Raw genomic sequence first — 20,938 nt, forward strand, 5'->3', positions numbered from 1 at the left:
AGGTTCAAACATATTTAGCCTCTAAGATCTGACAAGTTCAGGCTCTCCTGGGCTATCCAGATCAGAATATACTAAATTAATTGTTTGATTTAACCTATTAAATGAATACTTTTTAAAAAATCAGGCTAGGTCTGAAAAGTGGTCTGAAACTCTGAAGGGGAAGTTTACCCTTGTCCAAAGAGCCTTGGGATATATTGTCTTAATATAAGGCCCCTTCCGCACATGCAGAATAATGCACATTCAATCCACTTTCACAATTGTTTGGATTTTGCTATTCCGCACAGTAAAATCCAGCTTTAAAGTGGATTGAAAATGCATTGAAAGTGCATTATTATGCAAGAGGACTCATGAGAGGGATTGTTTACAACCCTAGAGTTTTATTTTTCTCACTAGACATAAAAGATCCAGGCAATCTGGACTGACAACTGTCACTGACCCACGCACATCCCAGCAGACATGTGGAAGAAGGAGGAGGAGGAGGAGGAAGAGGAGGAGGAGGAGTTTGGATTTATATCCCCCCTTTCTCTCCTGCAGGAGACTCAAAGGGGCTTACAATCTCCTTGCCCTTCCCCCCTCACAACAAACACCCTGTGAGGTAGGTGGGGCTGAGAGAACTCTGAGAAGCTGTGACTAGCCCAAGGTCACCCAGCTGGCGTGTGTGGGAGTGTACAGGCTAATCTGAATTCCCCAGATAAGCCTCCACAGCTTAGGTGGCAGAGCTGGGAATCAACCCTATTTCTCCAGATTAGATACATGAGCTCTTAGCCTCCTACACCACTGCTGTTCCTACGCCACTGCTGCTCCTTTTGGAGAGGAACACATTTGCCTTTTGCTAACAACTGAGGTTTTAGGCAGAATAAGACCCCCTCTTAAAATCTAACTGAATAAAAGAAATAGTTACTGACTTCTTAGAAAGTAGAATAACTGGGTTTTTAATTTTTAATTTTAAATTTTAAAAAATTAAATTTTAAAAAAATTGTGACAATGTTTAATTAGTTATCTTCCATATTCTTGTACAATAACCTTTTGAACAGATACAGCTGAAACAAATGGATACTGTATAATGATATAGACAAGACTATGAATAGGAAAATAGATGGAATAAGCTTTTGCTGTATACATAATTCAAAGTTTAAGACAAATACGTCAGTTAAAGATATTTGCTATTTCTGCAATAGAATGCCAATAAAACATTTCTAAATCTTCAGTATGATTTGGATTTCACAGAGCCCTTAGAAAGCAGGTTCTATGAAGCAAGCCAGTGTAAAAAGGATAACATTGTATTATTATATGCATCATACCAAGTGTGAAAGTAGTAGTTAAAATCATTGTTCACTGCATCCATATAATAACTGACAAAGGGGCTGCTCCATCAAAGTCTTAACTGATAGTTGGAACTTTTGGAGGAAAAATCTCCTCAGGGCATTGGTGGGCAGAACGATGGTGCTTGGGTATAGCGCAGAAGGTTTTGAATCTGTTAGCAGCATCACTCTTTGTATTGTCGAAGGCTTTCACGGCCGGAATCACTTGGGTGCTGTGTGGTTTCTGGGCTGTATGACCGTGTTCTAGCAGCATTCAACACTGGCACAGAACAGAACTTGGCTGCCAGTGTTGAAAAATACTAGAGTCAAGACAGTGTCTAACCAGCTCCACACAAACACAGGATGACCATAGACAAAAGAAACAAAGGCCAGGATACTTCTATTCAGATGCTCCCACCAGTGACCTTGCTATCTCCAGTGTTACGCCCATGCTATAGTCTTCATTGTTACTCATACTTCTATTCAGATGCCCTCAACTATTGACCTGGTTGCCTTCTTTGTTACTCACAGACAAGGTTTCTCCACCCACCCTGGACACTCCAACAGATATATACTCCACTTGCTTTCCCAACATCAGATCCTCTGAAGATGCCAGCCACAGATGCAGGCGAAACGTCAGGAGAGAATGCTGCTAGAACACGGCCATACAGCCCGGAAACCACACAGCACCCAAGCATCACTCTTGCTTGCTTCCAAATTAATGTTTATTGTATGATGTTTGTGGGCCCAACTCCCAACACAGTAGTGTTCCATATTTCTCCATGGGGCTCATGTAAGCATTGTAAGCTTTCAAGTTTCTTTAGAATTCAAGAGTAGTCCATGACTACCACAAGCAGCCATACCATGTTGCACCCCCCCCCCCACTCCTGTACTATGTGGCAGACATTCCAGTGAGGTCATGTATCTCACTCTGCAAACAAAACTTTTTCATGATATCTCATCACTAGAGTCCTATATTAACTATCAGGCAACCACATGAAGTAAATTTTAGGTGGAGAAACCTGAGAAAATATAGTATGAGACCATGTAGCAATGACAATGTTAGGGGGAAATAGAGCCCTGTTCTTAGTGTCCCCCAGTCCTGTATATTTTCTTCCACCCAAGATAAGAACTGCTGCATTGGAGCTGCCTCTCCTAATGAGAGGCACAAGGGAGGAGATCTGGTAACAAGCTGTCTCATTTGACTAGCCTGGCTTTTCATAGTCACCGGTGATGATTCATCATTGGACAGCACAGGGAGTCTGCCTGGGAGAGGGAGGGGGAGCAGAAGAATAGCTTCTGACTGTCTGAATCTGTGACTTCCATTCTCAGTGGAACACCAACTCCAGTACCTGTGCATGAGAATGAATACTGCATCCTACCTGCAGGTAGCAGCTGCTTGACATACAAAAGAGTGCTGTAGTTGTAAAAAAAAGGAGGGAGACGCACTTTTAAAAGCAGGACAACTGAGCTGTAAGTCTCAGTCCTAATCCCATCGCATGTGGATAAGACGCACAGCTGGACCAGCTACACCAAAGAGTACTGAATGAGGAAGATTCTGAATGTGAAGCCAAGAGGGATACAAGGGCAGCAGTGTTAATGTGAATGGGACACAGACGTGAAAAAACCATCTGTACAGAATTTATTGCAATACTGTTTGCTCTGCCTATTGTCTTCCCAACTTTGATCTAAGCAGACCAAATAGAGCTTGCTGAAACGGTGCCAAAGAAAACAGCCAACACAAAGACCAGTCAGTACTTCAACCTGAAACAAACGTAGAAACTCTTGGAAGAAAGTCCTGCAGCTCACACAGCACCATGGATCGGTTCAAAATGATCTTCCAATACTTTCAGTCTAATTCAGAATCAGTGATGAATGGGATTTGCGGGCTCCTAGCACTGGCTAGTGTCAAGATTTACACCTCCTTTGACTTCAACTGTCCCTGCCTCCCTCAGTACAATATGGCATATGGCTTGGGGATAATGTTTATACCTCCTGTGATCCTGCTGCTTTGTGGCCTCATTGTCAATAGACAGTGTGTGGTGGCAATCGAGGAGTGGAAGAGACCCACTGGGAACAGAAAGAAGAACATGGCTATTATCAGGTGGGGGATTTCAGTCAACGTGTAAATGACTTTCAACAAAGTGGTTTCCTTATCTGTTGTGTTCCCTCTCCTTTTTTCCACTATTTTTTTTCATTATTTGTGGAATTTTAAATTCCTTTAAGTTAACCATTTAGGACTGATTTAGAATTCATGTGAAACATTGAATTTTCAAAGTGCTTTAACCATCTTAATCTTGCTTTATGTGAAATGTTATAATCCCCATTTTATCATCATTCCTTCTAATACTAAAGTTTATGGTTGAATACCTGTGAGCTGGGCAAAAAAAAGTGGGGCCACCCATAGAGAAGGCACACTTAGAAGAACCACCAGCAAGGAAAATCATTTACTAAGGTAATGTGGAGTTCAGTCTTCAGTGTAAAAGATCAGGAGTGTCTTGTATAGACTGTGGGATTTCTAAGTAAATATTTTCCCCCACACACAAAACCTATGTAGTGAACATATTCACTTTTGACTCCATAAAGTTTTAGAAGCTGAAAATAGCAGCACGTGGGGCAATCATAGTAGGATAACTAATCCTGAAGGCATTTCTGGTTTCTTGTGGTCTACATAATACAAGTTGTATACTGTGATGAAGATAGGTTCAGATATTACGATTAAGTGATATTCCAGTGATGTTCCACTTTTCATACTTCCATAATAAGGTCCAGAACCACGTTTTGTTAATAACCTTTGGATAACTTTAATTCCATGAATGTACGTATTTCATCTCAAACCCAGTCATAGTATCGGCCATCACCACATGCCAGTAAGTTCTAAAGATTGATAGTGTGTTTGTGGGGGAAAGTGTTTTCATTTTATCTAGGTTTTGTATTATGCAAGTGAAGAAACTATTTCTTTTCTGGGTTTTTTGGAATCAATTTATTTATTCCCAGCTGCAGCCAGGATGGGCAGGGTAGAAATTTAATAAAATAAAATGAAATGAAATAAAATGCAATTTGTATCTACCATATCTTTCTGTTGCTCTTACTCTTATAAATTGAGCAGTTTAGCCTAGGATTGCAATCTATGCACCTTTGATTATTTCTTTTTACATTTTTAAGTTCTGACAAATATATTACTATCTTTGCCTATTAAAATCCTTTAAAGAGATATGGCTCATGAAATACAACTTTCTCACCTCTGTTTTTGCAAATTAATTTACCAAACAGAAATCTCCATTCATCAGAGATATGAAGCCAATTAATGCTTCTTTGTCCGGCACGCAGGTACATTTGTTCCTCTATCCTACAACGGGCTATGATTGCACCCATTATTTGGATCCTAGTCACCCTTCTGGATGGGAAGTGCTTTGTCTGTGCCTTCAGCAATTCTGTTGACCCTGATAAGTTTTCTGGTTTTGTCAACATTACCCCTGCCCATGTGCAGCTGTTGCTCTCCAAGGTCCCTTGCAAGGAAGATGAACTCATAAGGAACAACACTTCCCGCAAAGCAGTGTCCAGGTACCTCAGATGCTGGTCACAGGTAAATGAGAAGCTTTGGTAAGACTTCTATTTGTTGCAGTTCCGCGGAGCCACTTGAGGTCACCTGTCTGCTTGGGTGCCTGTGGCATTTTACAGAAACAGGAATATGTCAGTTCTTCAAAAGCATCAGGCCCATCCTCTGAATATTCGCCTGAATATTATTAGATATAACAACTATCATGCTACCAATTAATAGCTATATTCTATAGCAAGAATGAGCAGCATATGATTCATGGGAGACACAAGGGGCTCAAGGAGGTGTAGATTAGTAAACCACAAACTAGGGACTTTAAGGGACTGAGAGGATAATTGGGAAACTTTCCTCAGATTCAAAACTCTTCTTCCAGTACATTAAACTTTTGCAGCCTTGAATAGTTGGTTTTTCCACTCCTATGTTTTCTGCTTAATTGACATACAACTGTCTTCAGCATGTTATGCCTCCAAAGGGAGTGTGCTTCGTTCTCAACAGACCGTTGTAGCACTTTTTAAAAAAAGAAACAATTTTTCTGCAAATCTGACAAGACTCATTTCATTGTCTCCTGATAGGTACCATATTAAGCTTCTACTAGAATAAGTGAGTCTTGGATCAAAAAATCTCATGAGAAACATGTGGAAAGCATGAGGATCAGGTGACACATAGTCTGGCCCTTTCAGTTTGCCTGTCCTGCCTTGCAGGAGTTCCTGGGGGGTAAATGTGATAAGACTGTAAAGCAATTTATCTATAATGGTTTTGGAAGGCCCCTGGAACTTTACTGTATTTTCTGTTTCTTTCTCTGTTCTGCACAACCTCATTGTGCCTCCAAGGACCAGTCCAAGGATGTTTGATGTCCTAGGTGAATGACTCCACTGTCTCTGTCTTGTACTTCAGGAAAATCTCTGACCATCTTCCTTACCCTCCCCTGCAGGAAAGCCACTACCTGCAATAGTATGCATCCTTTTTCTTTCTACAAAAAAGAAAGAGGAGATCAGATGCTGCAGAAACTTTAAAAGAAAGCATAAGGGAGTGATTATAGCATCAATGGAAGAGGACCAGAGAGCTACTTTTAATTGGACAGTGACTATTCCCTTCTGAGTGATTTTGTCCCACTACAGTCATTTTATGCAGGAACAACATACTTGTGCAATTTGTTCAGTACTTCATGCTAAATAAATTTTAACTATCACTAAAACAATCCACATGAACTAAAAGAAATCTGTAGGATTCTGATACTGCAGAGAAGTGGACTAGAGGATCAGAGATGTTCCATGCAAAGTTATTATTCCACAATATTCTAGCAATAGAAAATTGAAGTTCTCCTAAATATTTTTTGCTTTCTGGAGACAAGATTGTGTATTTTTTGTTATAATATTCATAGGTCATTGCTTATATTCCGTTTGTCCTCTAGGCTCTTGGCTGGAGTATACTGCTGACCCTTATTATGGTAGCTTTCCTTGCCCGGTCTCTCAGGCCCTGCTTCAATCAAGCTGCCTTCCTGCAGACTCGCTATTGGAGTAATTACATTGATATTGAGCAGAAGATATTTGATGAAACTTGCTGTGAGCATGCTCGAGACTTTGCACACAAGTGCATCATCCATTTCTTTGATAGCATGCAGAAAGAAATCAAGCTAAGGCGGTTTAATGCTCACAAAGAAGAAGATGAAGGCAAAGAAAGGGAGAAAGATCACTTGCGAGGGATCACCAATGAAGGGCAAATGAACAAGCTCCTCCAGTCATGGTACTACAGTAAACCACGGCTGGATCTGAACCAAACAACCCACTGGCAGTGCTTGAGCACAGAGAGAACATCTACGCATTTGGTAGACACCATGACTAATAGGTGGCATTCCCAGCCAGGAACTACAGCTACAAGACAAACAGATGTTTAAAAGGAAACTGGAAACATTGATGTGAACCTCTCTCACAAAGTCCATATAACATCCCTTAGAAATAGGCTAAGTTGATCAGGGAAAAAATAGTCTGGTGGTTTTATTTAATGTAAATCCTGCTGTACTCCTTACCACGGTGCCAAGCAGCTTACAACAGCATTCTCCACTCCTTTATTTTATGACACCATGGGCCCATGAAGCAGGTTAAGATGAGAGTGACTTGCTTGAGATTACTAAGCAATTTTCCCTGGCAGAGTGGGGACTGGAACATTGGTCTCCCTAGTCCTTGTCTGGGATAGTAACCAGTATAGCATGGTGGCTCCCACCATGTCACACTGGTCCTTGTGCCTTTAATGTAGGCTGAATAAGCATGTGTGCTCTTTATGGCATGGAGTGGCTAAACAATATCTTCACAAACTGTTCGTAAGGGCACAAAACAGAAGCTAGTTAAAAACAAAACTGTTGGCAACTCTACCCAGCAAAGGTGTGTACTGAAGAAGAAGAAGAGGAGGAGGAGGAGTTTGGATTTATACCCTGCTTTTCTCAACCATAAGAAATCTCAAAGGGGCTTACAAACTCTTTCCCTTCCTCTCCCCACAACAGACACTTTGTGAGGTAGGTGGGGCTGAGAGAGTTCTGAGAGAATGTGACTAGCCCAACGTCACCCAGCAGGCTACATGTGGAGGAGTAGAGAATCAAACCCAGTTCTCCTCATTAGAGTCCATTCCTCCTAACTACTACACCAAAGAAAACTAAATGATCAGGAAGACAAAAACATTAATGCATAATGGGTTGCATAAAATCTTCAATAGAAAGAACTAATTTCCAAAAATTCAGCTGAGATTTTTGGCATCTCATGAGTCTGTTTTGTCTACCTTCCAACTTTAAATAATTTGTTTCTGTTCAAGCTAAAAAAAGGAGAGCTCTAGGAAAAAGGCAGCATAGCACAACAATAGACCTTTTCAGATGGCATAATGACATGTCCTGGGTCTACTGACTGCACATATCAGGAACTCACGCTACCCATGATTCTCTGATACCTATAATTGCCATTTCATCTGAAATGGACACTACATATATTTTCTGCTTCAGTACACACTAAAATGAACCATGATTTTTTCATGTTCACATGTACTGGAGATAAAAATATGAGAAGTGCCCAATTTTAGAGAAAATTCAAATATTCAAACACAATACACAATTTCAGAGAAAATGGTAACCTTACATATTGGGAAGATTGAAAGTAGTTCACACTTCCAGTGTGCATAGATGGAAGATACACTTACATTTAAGTTCTGCAGAACAATGGTAACCTAGCAGCTCCATTTGGGAGGGACATGTCCATTTGTCTGATGTGTAATAGATGTTATTCTCCATGGCTGGGTAAATACTAATGCTAAGGTTGTTAATTGGTTCATGAACTGGCAATTTTCTTTAACTAAATAGCTTAACTCATGGATGACACTTTACAACCAGCACATGAAGTAAAGCATTTTTGTGGAGTTGTGCAAGCACTGAGAAGAGAGTCTGGGAAACATTGAATGAGAAGTATGGTGAGGCTGAGCTGAATTAATGGGGGGAAATGGAAGGATAAGTAGTGATGGGACTCATCTCCTTCCCTAAAATCCCTTTCTTCGATGTCTCAAGTGGAGCTTTATTTATGTGTCACAAAGCCCTATGAGGTTGCTGCAGCTGTTAGAAAGACCATCCAGTGAGGAATAGGCCAAAAGTCTGGCAAGTCTGCTAAACACGCCTTGGCCAGCTAGTATGGACAACAGCAAATAATCCACAACACCCCTTCAAGGCTGGACTCTGGGAATCTGCCTGACTCCTGCCCCAATTTCTAGCATTCTAGAATTCAAATAACATATACAAAAGCAATTGACTGTTTGCTCTGCCCCTGACATACTGGAGGAGCAAGGAGGAAAGCTAGATCCTGGCCACAAATATATTTTAGTCTGATGCATTTATGTTTGTCCTTGTATTTTGCCTGAGTCAGTTGGCACCTGTGCTTTCTATGCCTGTTGTTAAATAAACTTTTTTCTTTCATCTAGAAAGTTTTTGCTGTTTCTTTGAGCATTCAGTCCACACCCAGTCAATACTGGCTCAGCAACACAACCTCATGGGAAAGGTTAACTTTCCTTCACAGCTTTGTTCACAGCCTTGTTGCCCATTGCCAAAGTTATGGTTGAGCATAATCAGGTGAGCTGCAGCACTCATTCAAAAATCAGCTGCTGCTATAGTCTCCTTTCCATCCTTTCAGGGAGTTTTCCAGTCCTTCCCCCTGACTGAGGGCACCTCCCTTTGGCCACCATAGATAATAGGGCCCAAACATCAGCAAAGGCTGCAGGGAAAACCTATGAGTGATTTCAGAAACTGAAAAAAGAAGAATATGTAGGAGATAATGTGGAGTAGTACATATGCAGAAGAGGGTTTGGCCTTTCTACACATATATCTACATGTATATTATCTGTTGTGATGGCGAAAGCATTTATATATCCATTGCTTAGATGTTTAGATCACGGAGGATACATCAACGCAGCTTAAGTAGGTAGAAACAATGATTAATGGTGGTGATGCAGATCTTGGGCAGTGATCTTTGGTATAATAGAAGGGTGTTACAATTATGCCCTTATTTTCAATGACCAACTTTCTGTCCATGAGATCACAAGAACACATCTCTATATTATTTGGGGGATGATTCATTGACATAAGTGTTTGCAAATATTCACAAATGTAGAACAGGTAGTCAAATTATGTGAAAAAATGAAATCACCCACAACATGAAATCAAGCACAACTAGATGTTACTGTTGCTGAATTTGAGTGACTTTGGAGACAATCCTAATCAAGTCTACTCAGAACAAAGTCCTGTTTAGTTCAATTGGACTTTCTCCCAGGAAGTGCTCTTAAGATCTTAGTCCTTGGTTATTTCCGCATGGCAAAATTATACCTGTGCACCACTGGTTTTTTTTTAACCTGGGTCTATTTTATCCTGGGATGTCCATCTGAACAGCTGCCCACTTTTTGAAAAAATCCATTTGTCATGGCCAGCCTGTGGGCAGTTACCTGGACTCAGAGGACTCAGATACAGAACCTGCTAAAGCCAGGCACTCAGAAGTGGCTCCTCACAAGGAGGCAGAAGCTGACCACACTGTTCAGCCAGAGCAGGCTGCTTATGAGGAAGTTCAGGCAGCAGAGTCAGCTATCAGTCCTTCCTCACCTGATACCATGCAGCTGAGACAACCTGCACAGTGTTCTATCAAGCCCTGTGATGAGCCAGCTGTGCAGAGGAGGCAGAGACAGTGGCAGCAGCTACAGAGTCAAAGGAATTTTCATCTGTAGCCATTTCAAGTCTGTGCAAAGGAGCCATTTCAAGTTGCTATTTTCTGCCAATAATGTGGTACCATTGCAAATCTCAAATTTATGCCTCCATACACACAATGTTCACTCCATCTTCATCTAAATCTAATCCAATTTGCCTTAGGACATGTTCTGTGTATAGATTGAAGAAATGGAGATAAAATGCATCCTTGTTTGACACCTTTGCCAACTGGAAACCATTCTGTTTCTCCATATTCTATCCCAACACAGTAGCCTCTTGTCCAGAGTACAGGTTGCAAGTCGAAACAATTAGATGCTGTGGCTATTTCCTTCAGTTGTGTTATTAAATATTGTTGATATTAAACTATCAACAGAACATTTACGTTTAAAAAATGGGGGAGGGGAGGAATCCTTAAATTAGATTGATCTCATCAGTGTCTATGCTTCTGCTACTCTGAATATGTACATGGGATTAAAGGTAACAAGATGAAGCACATCATAGCTTTCAAAGACAACGAATGTGGATTTCTGCATTTTAAATGGCAGCATTTCTGTGGAATTTTTTTTTATTTGCAATGATGCTGATCTAACAATTGCCACATATAACCTTCCTCTTATATTGGAAAACTGTTTTAATGTAATATTAAATTGAGAATAAAGATTAAGAATCTGATCCTCCATGTTCACTACTCACTTTAATCAAATTGGCTATTTTCTAAAAAGTGGGCTGCTGTTGAGTTAGATTAGTGTTCAGTTTGCATACTGATTTCCATGGAGGGATATTTTTAAACTCTTAAACACAGCCGGAATGTACAAATGCAAAATGAAGAAAATATGGTTTGGTTATCAAGTAAGACTTTGGTATGGGTCATTAGTTTTCAGAATAGTCTTGCTGCTAACTCTGGGATCATCACTTATACTTCTGGTTTTATTTAATGTTTGTAAAAGTCCTACAATGTTCCAGTGATAAAGAATGATTACAGGATTTGGTAGATCACCTATGATGTCCTTCTGGAACTCCGACCTCAATGATTCATAAGGATTTTGCATTTATTTATTTTTAATTTATTTTTGATAGTAAACAATAATAGTGGGGGGGAAACCCAGTAATAAACTATACAATACAGTGTACCATCTGTTTGCAAGACCTAAGCAAAGCTGTCAATGACCACATTTGGGTGGTCATTAATTCATAGGTCAAATATGAGTTGAAAGCATCTAGACAGCACTTTATTGATTATTTAAATTTATTATACTGCCCACCCCCGAACAAGATCCACTTAACACACACACACACACACACACACACACACACACAACACATACAAAGGATGCTTTCTTGCCGTGCAAAAGAAGAAGCAATCTCATGCTGTACAGTTGTAGCACAACTTGGCATGAGTTGTAAAACACAGTCCCACCCAGAGTACAATGTTGAGATGAATTTTGGAATTTCAAAAACAGCAAAAGGACAGTGGGGTTGGAAAATTACCGTATTATTTTTTTTTTGTCTACCCATAGGTACTTCCACATCATGGATCCCACCCACATTAATCTTTGCATATTTGATCTCCCTTTTTTCCCTAGGTAAACTTACGAAGGTGGGGCACAGCTGTCCCCTGTTTTCTGAGGGCTGTAGGAGGGGCATGCAGCATTTGCAAACTGACTCACAGAAATCAGAGAGATCCCTTTCCTGTTCAGAATAAAGACAGCCTGCTACACTTTCTAAAGAACTAGCCAGAACTTCTGTTTCCACAAATACGCATCATCAACGATCCAAGGTTTTTTAAAGAGAGAAAGAGAGATGACCTCAAAGAGACATGTATCAGATGCACCAAACCAAGACACTTGTGACAACTACACACTAATAATGTTTCACAGGAGGAAATACAACACAGACCAAATCAAGCTGAGAGGAGCAGAGATTCATTAGTAAGGTAAAATATTACAGTTTCTTTCTTTGAGTGGCAAGGAGGAAATGGAAGAAAACATTGTCTAGGTTGTTGCAAAAGCTGGAACTAATAGAGACAGTGGCAAGATAAAACTGAAGTTTGTTTTAAATTTTGTTTCAAGAAAAAAAGGGACAAGATCTCTACTTTGATTGTGGAAAAAGTATTCAGAAAGTGATAGACAAAATGGATAAATTCCGAATGATCTTCCAGTTCCTCCAGTCCAACCAGGAGTCATTCATGAACGGCATTTGTGGCATCATGGCTCTTGCCAGCGCACAGATATATGTGGCTTTTGATTTCAAGTGCCCGTGTTTACCAGGCTATAATCTGGCCTACGGGATGGGTATTCTGTTTGTACCACCTCTTGTTCTGTTCTTACTGGGCTTTGTGATGAACAACAACGTCTCCATGCTAGCTGAAGAATGGAAAAGACCCATAGGGAAACGTCAGAAAGACCCAGCTGTCTTGCGTTACATGCTCTGCTCCATGGCACAAAGGGCCATGATTGCTCCTGCTGTCTGGATTTCTGTCACGCTGCTTGATGGAGAGTGCTTTGTGTGTGCCTTCTGCACCTCTGTGCCCATAGAGAAGTTGGGGAATGACAGCTACACAGGCCTATCTGAGAAGGCAATGAGGAGGATTCTGGCCCAGATTCCCTGCACAGAAATTTACAGTGGACAGGAACTTATAGCCAGAGAAGTGGCAATCAGGTACCTACGCTGTATTTCCCAGGTAAGCAAAAACTGTGATTACAGGAATTGTATTTTAAACTAATTTGCTGTTAGGAAGCTGAAATTGTGCTTGATTCAAGAGAATGAGGAACAAATAGGTGAGGCAATGTTGCTCATTTGTACCCATACATTATGTTCCATAAGAAACAGTCATTCCAACTGCTAAAGGCAAGCTGTAGTTCTTTACTGCCATATGGAAAGGATAAAGTTGCTGTTCTCATTTTCTTTGAGATCCATCTTGGTAGAAAAATAAGCTGTTGTTCTTCTTGACCTTTTGTTACCCTTCTTAAAATGGGCAAATTCTACATTCAGGGAGTTCACATACCAATAATACCACAGAATACTAAACTTTGATTGCTTACTCTAATAAGCCCATATATTGTATTCTGTGAAAGACATGAATTATGAAAGGCAGATGAAGGTGAAAAAACTCCTGTAATTATCCTCACTGCCCTCCAAAATCACCCTGCCACTTTTCATTTGCCATACAAATGCAGTCAAATTTATATCTGATGACTTAGAGCTAAGACAGGCAGATAAACACAGTACCTTCCGGTGACTGGTGTGTTCAGTTTTTATTTGTTCCCTGCATCTTTTAAAAGATGCAAATTCCTTCCAGGTTCCTCCTGGGAATCATTTAAAGCCACCAGAAAATATGATTTGACAGTTAGTGCCCCCCACCACCACACACACACACACACACACACACTGGTGCTTTTAGATTGGGTTTAGATCAGAGGTGGGATCCAGCAGGTTCTCACAGGTTCCCGAGAGTAGGTTACTAATTTTATGTGTGTGCCGAGAGGGGGTTACTAATGGGGGATTTTGCCACGTGATTTTTGCCTTAGTTACGCCCCTCCTCTCAGCAGTAGCGCGCAGAACTTGAAGCAGTCTAGCAGGAAGTGCACCGGCGTGCGTGGCAGCCTGCACCTGCGTGCATTCGTTTCCCGCCCATGGACCGGCGCAGTGGCTGCGTCCTTGCCACAGCCCCACCCAGGAACGCCCCGCCCCTGGAATGCCTGACCACGCCCCGTCATGCCCCACCCAGCCCCATTGGTGCTACGCCACAGTTTGAATCCCACCACCATGGGAACCTGTTACTAAACTTTTTGGATCCCACCACTGGTTTAGATTCTATTTGGTCCCCTATTTTGACCATATCAAACTAAGCCTGAACTGAAAGCAACAATCAGACTGAGTCTTGGGCTGGTTTTGCATGTCGAAATTGCCCCTCTGTTGGCACGGGGAATGCCCCAATTCAATCGAGACTTCTGTACAGCCCCCGTCCCTGAAGCATGTCTGTCATGTTTCTGCTCCAGTGCTGCTGGCTTTGCTCCATGAATTTCCTGAACCACAAAGGTTGAGGTCCTTTTGAAAAGCCCCTTTGTGGCGGCAGTAGCTTCCACCAGAGTGCAGAACTCCTCAGCAGCAGAATCAGGCCCACTTTTCCCACCTTGCTGCTCTGGCTTGCCCAATCAATTGGTGCTCCCCCCCTTTGCCCTCCCCCATGCATGAGGAGTTTGCAGGGGTGTAAACAGCGATTCTCTCGCACGTGTGAGAAGTTTAAAGGGGGGAAGCTGGCCAACCATTCTCCATATGAGCAGTTTGTGGGGGGGGAGCTGGCCAGCAGTTCTCCTGCACATGCAAGCAGTTTGCGGGGGGGGGGGAGGGGGAAGCCAGTGATTTTCTCACGCGTGTGAGAGAATCACCGGCTTCCCTGCCAGCAAACTCTTTGTGCGTGCGAGAGAATCCCTAGGTTTTAAAAATAAAAATAAAAAGTTTTAGCAAGAAAATAAAATACTGCCAGAGAGTGGGGGGAATGGGATGAGATTCGGCCAATCAGAAGGCAGGAAACGGAAGCTGCCAATCAGAAGGCAGGAAACGGAGGTGTGGAAGAGATCCCGGAAGAGCTTGCAGTGCTTAAGCTGTGTTTAAGGGAAAGCTCCGGGCTTGTGGGGAATCTCTCAGGGTTTCTCGTAGCGTCCCTGGCTGGAGTGAAGGAAGAGCTGGGGAGCTGTGGGGAACTTTGAAAGTGCAAAATCAGCCTTTATTTTCACTAAACTAGTTTTATTCCTTAATTTTATTTTAGCCTTTGTAGGACAATCCTGCAAGACCCATTTCAATGGGAAAAGAGTGATATCTAATCCACATGTAACAAAAAACTGTGCCATGTCTTTGCTCCAAGGGCATAACTATACTATTATTTTTGCCGCACCCACCTTCCTTTTCAAAGGCTAGTGATGCAATGTTTAAAGTGTGGTCACAGAGTACAAAGTAGGACAATACACAGGTTTTACCTAAGATTTTACCTGCTTAGTGTCAAGATAAAATCTGGAGAAGTCATTTATCAGCTTCCTTCATAGCTCAAGTATCAAGCCGAAGTCAGAAGACTCCCTGCTGAGAGGGTGTTTCCCTATGGGAAATGCATATCTATCTATCTATCTATCTATCTATCTATCTATCTATCTATCTATCTATCTATCTATCTATCTATCTATCTATCTATCTATCTATCTATCTATCTATCTCTATCTCTATATAAAGCTAACCGTGCGTTTGTTCCTCATACCCTAACACAGAAACGGCCGGACGGATTGCCCCCAAATTTTCACATGACATCCCTTCCCGTTGCAAGCAGGTTTTGCACCCTTCACTGGGCTTGCCGGTCACACCGGCGCCCAGTAAAACACACGTTTCCCCAAACCCACGGCGAACCAATGAGGGGCCGCCAAGGCAGGGAGGGGGTGTGTCATGCCTGTGATCAGTGCGGCGTGCACTCGGCAGCGGTGCCGACTCCTGCAGCACCAACACCAACACCAGCAGCAGCCACAGAGTGGCGCGCCTCCCTCCCTCACGTTCTCCATTGACAACAGTGGAGCCAGAGAGGAGCGACGGCTTCCCTTCAGGCCGGTGAGGTTGGAAGGATAGTTAGGGAGGGGAGCGGGAGGGGGGGAATGGAGCCGAGCCCAGGCCCAGCAGAAGATTCAGCCACAGTCAGCGCCCTCTCCCTCCCTCTCTCAGCACGACACACGGTAAGTCACAGCGAAGCGTGGCCAGGTCCGCTAGTTACAAAATATAAACCTAGTACTAATTTGTATCATTGACTCTGTTTATGAATTGAAAATGAAAATCCCTAACATTAAACTGAAAATAAATTTCAGTGTAAATTTAAAATGTGTATTGATTTGGTATTTAACCCCCAAACCCAGGTTCAGGACAGCATATATCATATAAAACAATTACCATAATAATAATAACAGATCAAATTCCCAGAAATTAAAACAGCATAAGATACAGCAAAACAAATCATGCTACCAGCAAATCAGAAAAAGATTGTTTTAAAAATTGCAAGCCTAAAATCAAAGCATCATGGATTATTGGGTATGTAGAGTCATCCGATGAAAGCCTGGAAGAACACATAAGTGTTTACCTGGTACCCAGAAAAACAAGGAAGCTAGGGCCAGGTGAGCATCCAAGAAGGCTCCACATAGAAGTTATTTATGAGCATAAATTTTAACCCCGAAACCCCAGAATTAATCTAAGAGCCAATTCACATATCATCACTGCCCCATCCAATTATTCCACAGAGTCTTCACTGCATTCCTAGCTTTGGCAATCATGGAAATCTCAACACCATTATATGACTGGAGATATTGGTTCACACTAACAAGGCTCCATGTAACTATGTTTGAGTCATGACCCCAATAAAGGCCCCTCAGTTAACAGGTAGTTAACATGCATGTAGCAGCTGTAAGATTTCCAGACTGTGAACTTTCCAAATTCATCATTACAATTCCATATTGAGTCTCATAAAGTGTGATGCAGATTTCTACCCTGACCATTTCCCCACTGTGTTTTGACAAGTTTCATTTTCCCATTCAGGCAATGGGCTGGACCTTTGTGCTCCTGATGACCTTGCTGGCATTCCTTGTTCGATCTTTGCGCCCCTGCTTCACCCAAGCTGCCTTCTTGAAGAGCAAGTACTGGTCCCACTACATTGACATTGAACGCAAGCTCTTTGATGAGACCTGTACAGAGCATGCAAAAAGCTTTGCCAAAATTTGCATCCAGCAGTTTTTCGAAGGCGTGAACAAGGACTTGAGCATGGGCCACTCACACTTTCCCGAGAAGGCACCTTCAGAAACTGGGGAAGAGAAGGAAAAGCTATTAGGCATCATGGATCAAAGGACTATGAACAAACTTCTGAAGAACTGGCATAAATGCAAGCCACCGCTATGCCTCACCCAGGAGGTGCTACAGAATGGCTGGGCAGGAGAAATCATACACCCTCATGTCCCTAAGAAAGAATATGCTGCATACTACAGCAAAGTCTGAGGATGTATGGGAGCAGACTTAAAACAGGCATCTCCACAGAGAATTCCTTGGGAAAGTTCTTCAAGCAAGGAAGTTCTGCAGTAGGTCAGATACTGTGATGGTTGCATTCAGGAGAATTCTCCATCCCTTTTATATGGGCAGAAAATAACTAAGAGCACAGTGCAGCAAAATGAACATGGAAAATACACAGCAATAGAGTTGTTCTGAAAGAAAAAGATACTTGGGAGGCACCTCAAATTAGATGGCTGCTGGGATCAAACTGGACTGATGACAAGACCAAGAAGTGGTTCAGTGGTACAGCTTATAAGCTAAGTTAGGATTGCTTGTAGCAGGAAGCTTGTCCTGCTCTAAAACAGAGAGGATGGATCATCCCTTTGCCTTTGTCTCAGTAGTACTGCAGGTACAGTAAAAGTCAGATTTTGAAATCCTGTCCAATTACACAAAATGGAATAAAATTTGGAAACCCTGCCCAATCACAAAAAAGTCACTTGCCAAGTCTTCAGTAAGTGAGAAAAACACAACAGATAAAAAGTTTATTTCCAAATAAAATTTGGAAACCCTGCCCAATCACAAAAAAGTCACTTGCCAAGTCTTCAGTAAGTGAGAAAAACACAACAGATAAAAAGTTTATTTAACGAGAAGGGCACAAAACTAGTAAAACTGATAGCTGTTTATAGCCAAATGTCTATTAGTGGCAAATAGACCATTTTGAGAAACTTTGGGTTCAAACTAGAAGCAGAACACCAGTATTTCAAAGTCACTAGCTGGCACCACAAACCAGCAAGAAATTTGACTATCAAGAAGGGAGAGTTTCTTTCTTTCTTCTGCTTTTATGACATCCTATGACAAAATCTGTCAGGAATGTGTTGAAGGATAGGCAGAAGCTGAGAGACTGTGTTTTTAGGGCAGTATTATACATATGCTAATGGGGGAAGGGATAGGGTCTTGTTTCAGATATTACAAAATCAGCCTAAATGAGCTGCCTCCTAGCTAAGTAGACTGGCAACTAATCCAGGGATGATTTCATGGTGGCTGTGCTTTGTTAAACTTAGAGCAGCTGCTCAAAATACCCTGGGCAGTTTTTGTGAAAATGTGAAGTGTCTGTCCATTGATTGTGATGTCAACTCATCTCTGACAGCTTCTTGGGTACTTTCCTGCAGGATACAGCTTGCTGTTGGTGCTGAAGTGAGCAGACTATGGGGACAGAACTCTTCAAAATCAGGGTGTTGAGCTACTGAGCTACATCCTGCTTTCCAAGGCCTTACAAATCTCCTTTAAAGGGTGAGGGTCCTTTGGAAATGTATTGTATGGAAGAACATCAAGCATTTGAATATAGACAATTACATGCGATTAGCTTTATCTACCCCCTGCAGTATATTATTCCTATCAAATCCCCACACATACTAGCTTCTTCCACAGATGGAAAAGAATCTGGGACTAGTTCAAAAAACAGTTCAAACAGCACTCCTTTAGCTTCTACTACAATCCGATTCACTGCTCCCCAGTTTAAACAAAAAAAAGTTGGGAGGTTGCTGATGCATCTCCCATAGCTCAGGTAGTCTGGCCATGAGAACCAGAGCACAGAAAAAAAGCTTGGTGGCTGATGATATAATGGAGCCATGTGGGTGGCTCTGTTCTAGTTGTTTTGGTTTAACGGAACAGGAGTGGTTGGTTCCCTCCTTAGTTCTGGCACCACAAATCATCTCAGAAGCTATGACCTTTGTCATCCCGTTTTCCGACAATTGTACAGGCTCAGCAGGTTTTACAGGACTGCACAAAGCGTAAGCAATGTTTATGCATTATGCATTCATGTTCAGTACTCCGTGACTGCAACAGCTAGTGACCATATACATAGGTGAAAGCCATCACATATCAGACACCTGCAGTACAATGGACTTGGATCCAAATACTCCGCTCCACTAAGAAGCTCTTTCTTTATTGGAAAATGGCTCTTAGTGGAAGACAGTCCTTCAGTTCAACCCAAGACTTTTCAGTTAAGATACCTGAACACACAAAGCTGCATTAAAATAAGTCAGGCCAGTGGACCATCAAAGTTAGCATTGTGACTGACAGCTGCTCTCCTTTGACTGTGGATACCAGGGACCTGGGATCTTATGAATACAAAGCAGTCACTCCACCACTGGGCTCTGGCCCCTTCCCACACATATTTTCAACTGCAAGTTATGAAGTGGTGTGACTAGTGATGTGCGTGCATTTGAGACTCATTCATAACTCCTGCAAAAGCATAAGTTCACATCTAAAACCCTGCCATCTTTCAGCAGATGAAAATTCAGATGACTACCTTCTGCTGCAACTTTCTCTTAGAATATTACCCACCACAAAAAAACAAATATATAAATGCCTGCAGACACTCTATAATGCTCTGCTTGGGAAAGTAAGTATAATTTCCATATGCCAGGTACATTTCAGATGCTTAGCAATCAAAACAGCTTTGGGGAGGTCAAAGGGGAGTGGCCTTTGTGAATTACTGCCATTAACTAGCATGCTATAAGCAAAGTTCTGAGCAGGAAGTCTCAAGCCAAGACAACAGTAGAGATGGCAAATGACAAAAAATAGCCAAGAGGAATTAAAGTTTGTTCACATATCATTTGTGCTTATCATTACTTTGTACTGTTTTTAAAATTTCATTATACATTATTTTTGTGAAGTGTATAATGTTTGTGGGGGAGGGTTCTCAAGTAAAAATTACTTCTTTAAACTTCTTCAACAGCAGCATGGTGGGTGATGTTTTCTAAGGGATTCAATATATAAATGGAAAATAATATAAATGAATCTACTGCAGAGATACTCGGTGTGATGCCCCTGGGTAACTATGGGGAAGTTTGATTTTCTTCCTGACAAAGCTGTTTTTTGGCAGGAATGTTTGTCACAGCCCATGTCTGTGTTTTCTTTCTCTGGTTGCTTTGTGGAAATGAGCTTCCTGGATCTTCCTTTCCTCTCTCCTCTCCTACTGATTTCCTGTTTTCATTCTGCCAGTCGCTTGCCACCCCTCCTGTTAGGTGGATGCTGAACATGAGGGACTGCATGTTTAGGTGAAGGACTTACAGTTGGAAGAGATAGCTGATCTACCTGGCAGATAATTTTCCAAACTAACAATTGGGGAAGGGCGTGTCTTCGTCTGGATTAGCTTCCTGCCAAGTTTGTGTGTGTTTCATGTAACGGACATGGCTCACTGATTACTAATTGTTGCTGGTTATTCCTCAGTCTTTGCCCTTTGATAACAACAACACTCAGTGATGGAACGGAAATGGTGAATAAGAAGTGAGACTTAGAAATGATTTGTAAGAGCGTATTTCTTTCATTTCAAGCTCCTCTTGAGGTGACCTTCTCCAGAATACATTTTACTCAATCCAGTCAGTTAATGCCAAACATTGCATTTAAGGCTCAAATAGAGAAAACCAGGTCTCACATCTTTTGAGCACATAGGCACAGAGTACTTGCTATCCTTTGCAATTCATTATCAGCACTCAGCCCCAGGCAGCCAAAGACACCAGAGCCGAAGCACAAGTTCTAGCCCTTTCCACTGCTGAATTACCTCACCCCCAACATCCTCCTGCCAGCCTGTATGCCCATTCTAGGCTTGTGAGTTGGAAGCCATTTTTTTTCCAAGTGGCAGCCAAAAATGGCATCGGTAGAGGGAAACATTTTGGTACAAAAGGAGAGCAGGTCTATACAAATGCAGAAATGATGTGATGAAGGGGAAACCTAGAATGAGATCAGTCCTCTGGCAGTACAGACTTGGGGCAATGCACCAGCCCTGAAGCTGGCACTACAGGTCAGATAAGCAGACTGAACGCTTATGCAATGAGGACTACAGGGCTCAGA

The 20,938-nt window shown here is 41.9% G+C and overlaps 2 protein-coding genes across 2 annotated transcripts; both read left to right on the forward strand.

The window, feature by feature from the left end:
* The first annotated feature begins 2,613 nt into the window (after window positions 1-2,613).
* Window positions 2,614-7,045, forward strand: CALHM3 (calcium homeostasis modulator 3). The gene is made up of 3 exons (XM_048506510.1): window positions 2,614-3,405; window positions 4,632-4,887; window positions 6,272-7,045. Exons 1-3 carry the CDS (start codon window positions 3,119-3,121, stop codon window positions 6,752-6,754), a joined length of 1,026 nt encoding a protein of 341 aa, XP_048362467.1. The 5' UTR covers window positions 2,614-3,118; the 3' UTR covers window positions 6,755-7,045.
* A 5,122-nt stretch (window positions 7,046-12,167) lies between these two features.
* On the forward strand, window positions 12,168-17,092 carry CALHM1 (calcium homeostasis modulator 1). The gene is made up of 2 exons (XM_048506587.1): window positions 12,168-12,758; window positions 16,640-17,092. Exons 1-2 carry the CDS (start codon window positions 12,210-12,212, stop codon window positions 17,090-17,092), a joined length of 1,002 nt encoding a protein of 333 aa, XP_048362544.1. The 5' UTR covers window positions 12,168-12,209.
* Window positions 17,093-20,938: the final 3,846 nt, after the last annotated feature.

This window comes from Sphaerodactylus townsendi, linkage group LG08, assembly GCF_021028975.2.
Source record: "Sphaerodactylus townsendi isolate TG3544 linkage group LG08, MPM_Stown_v2.3, whole genome shotgun sequence".
Classification (NCBI taxonomy): Eukaryota; Metazoa; Chordata; class Lepidosauria; order Squamata; family Sphaerodactylidae; genus Sphaerodactylus; species Sphaerodactylus townsendi.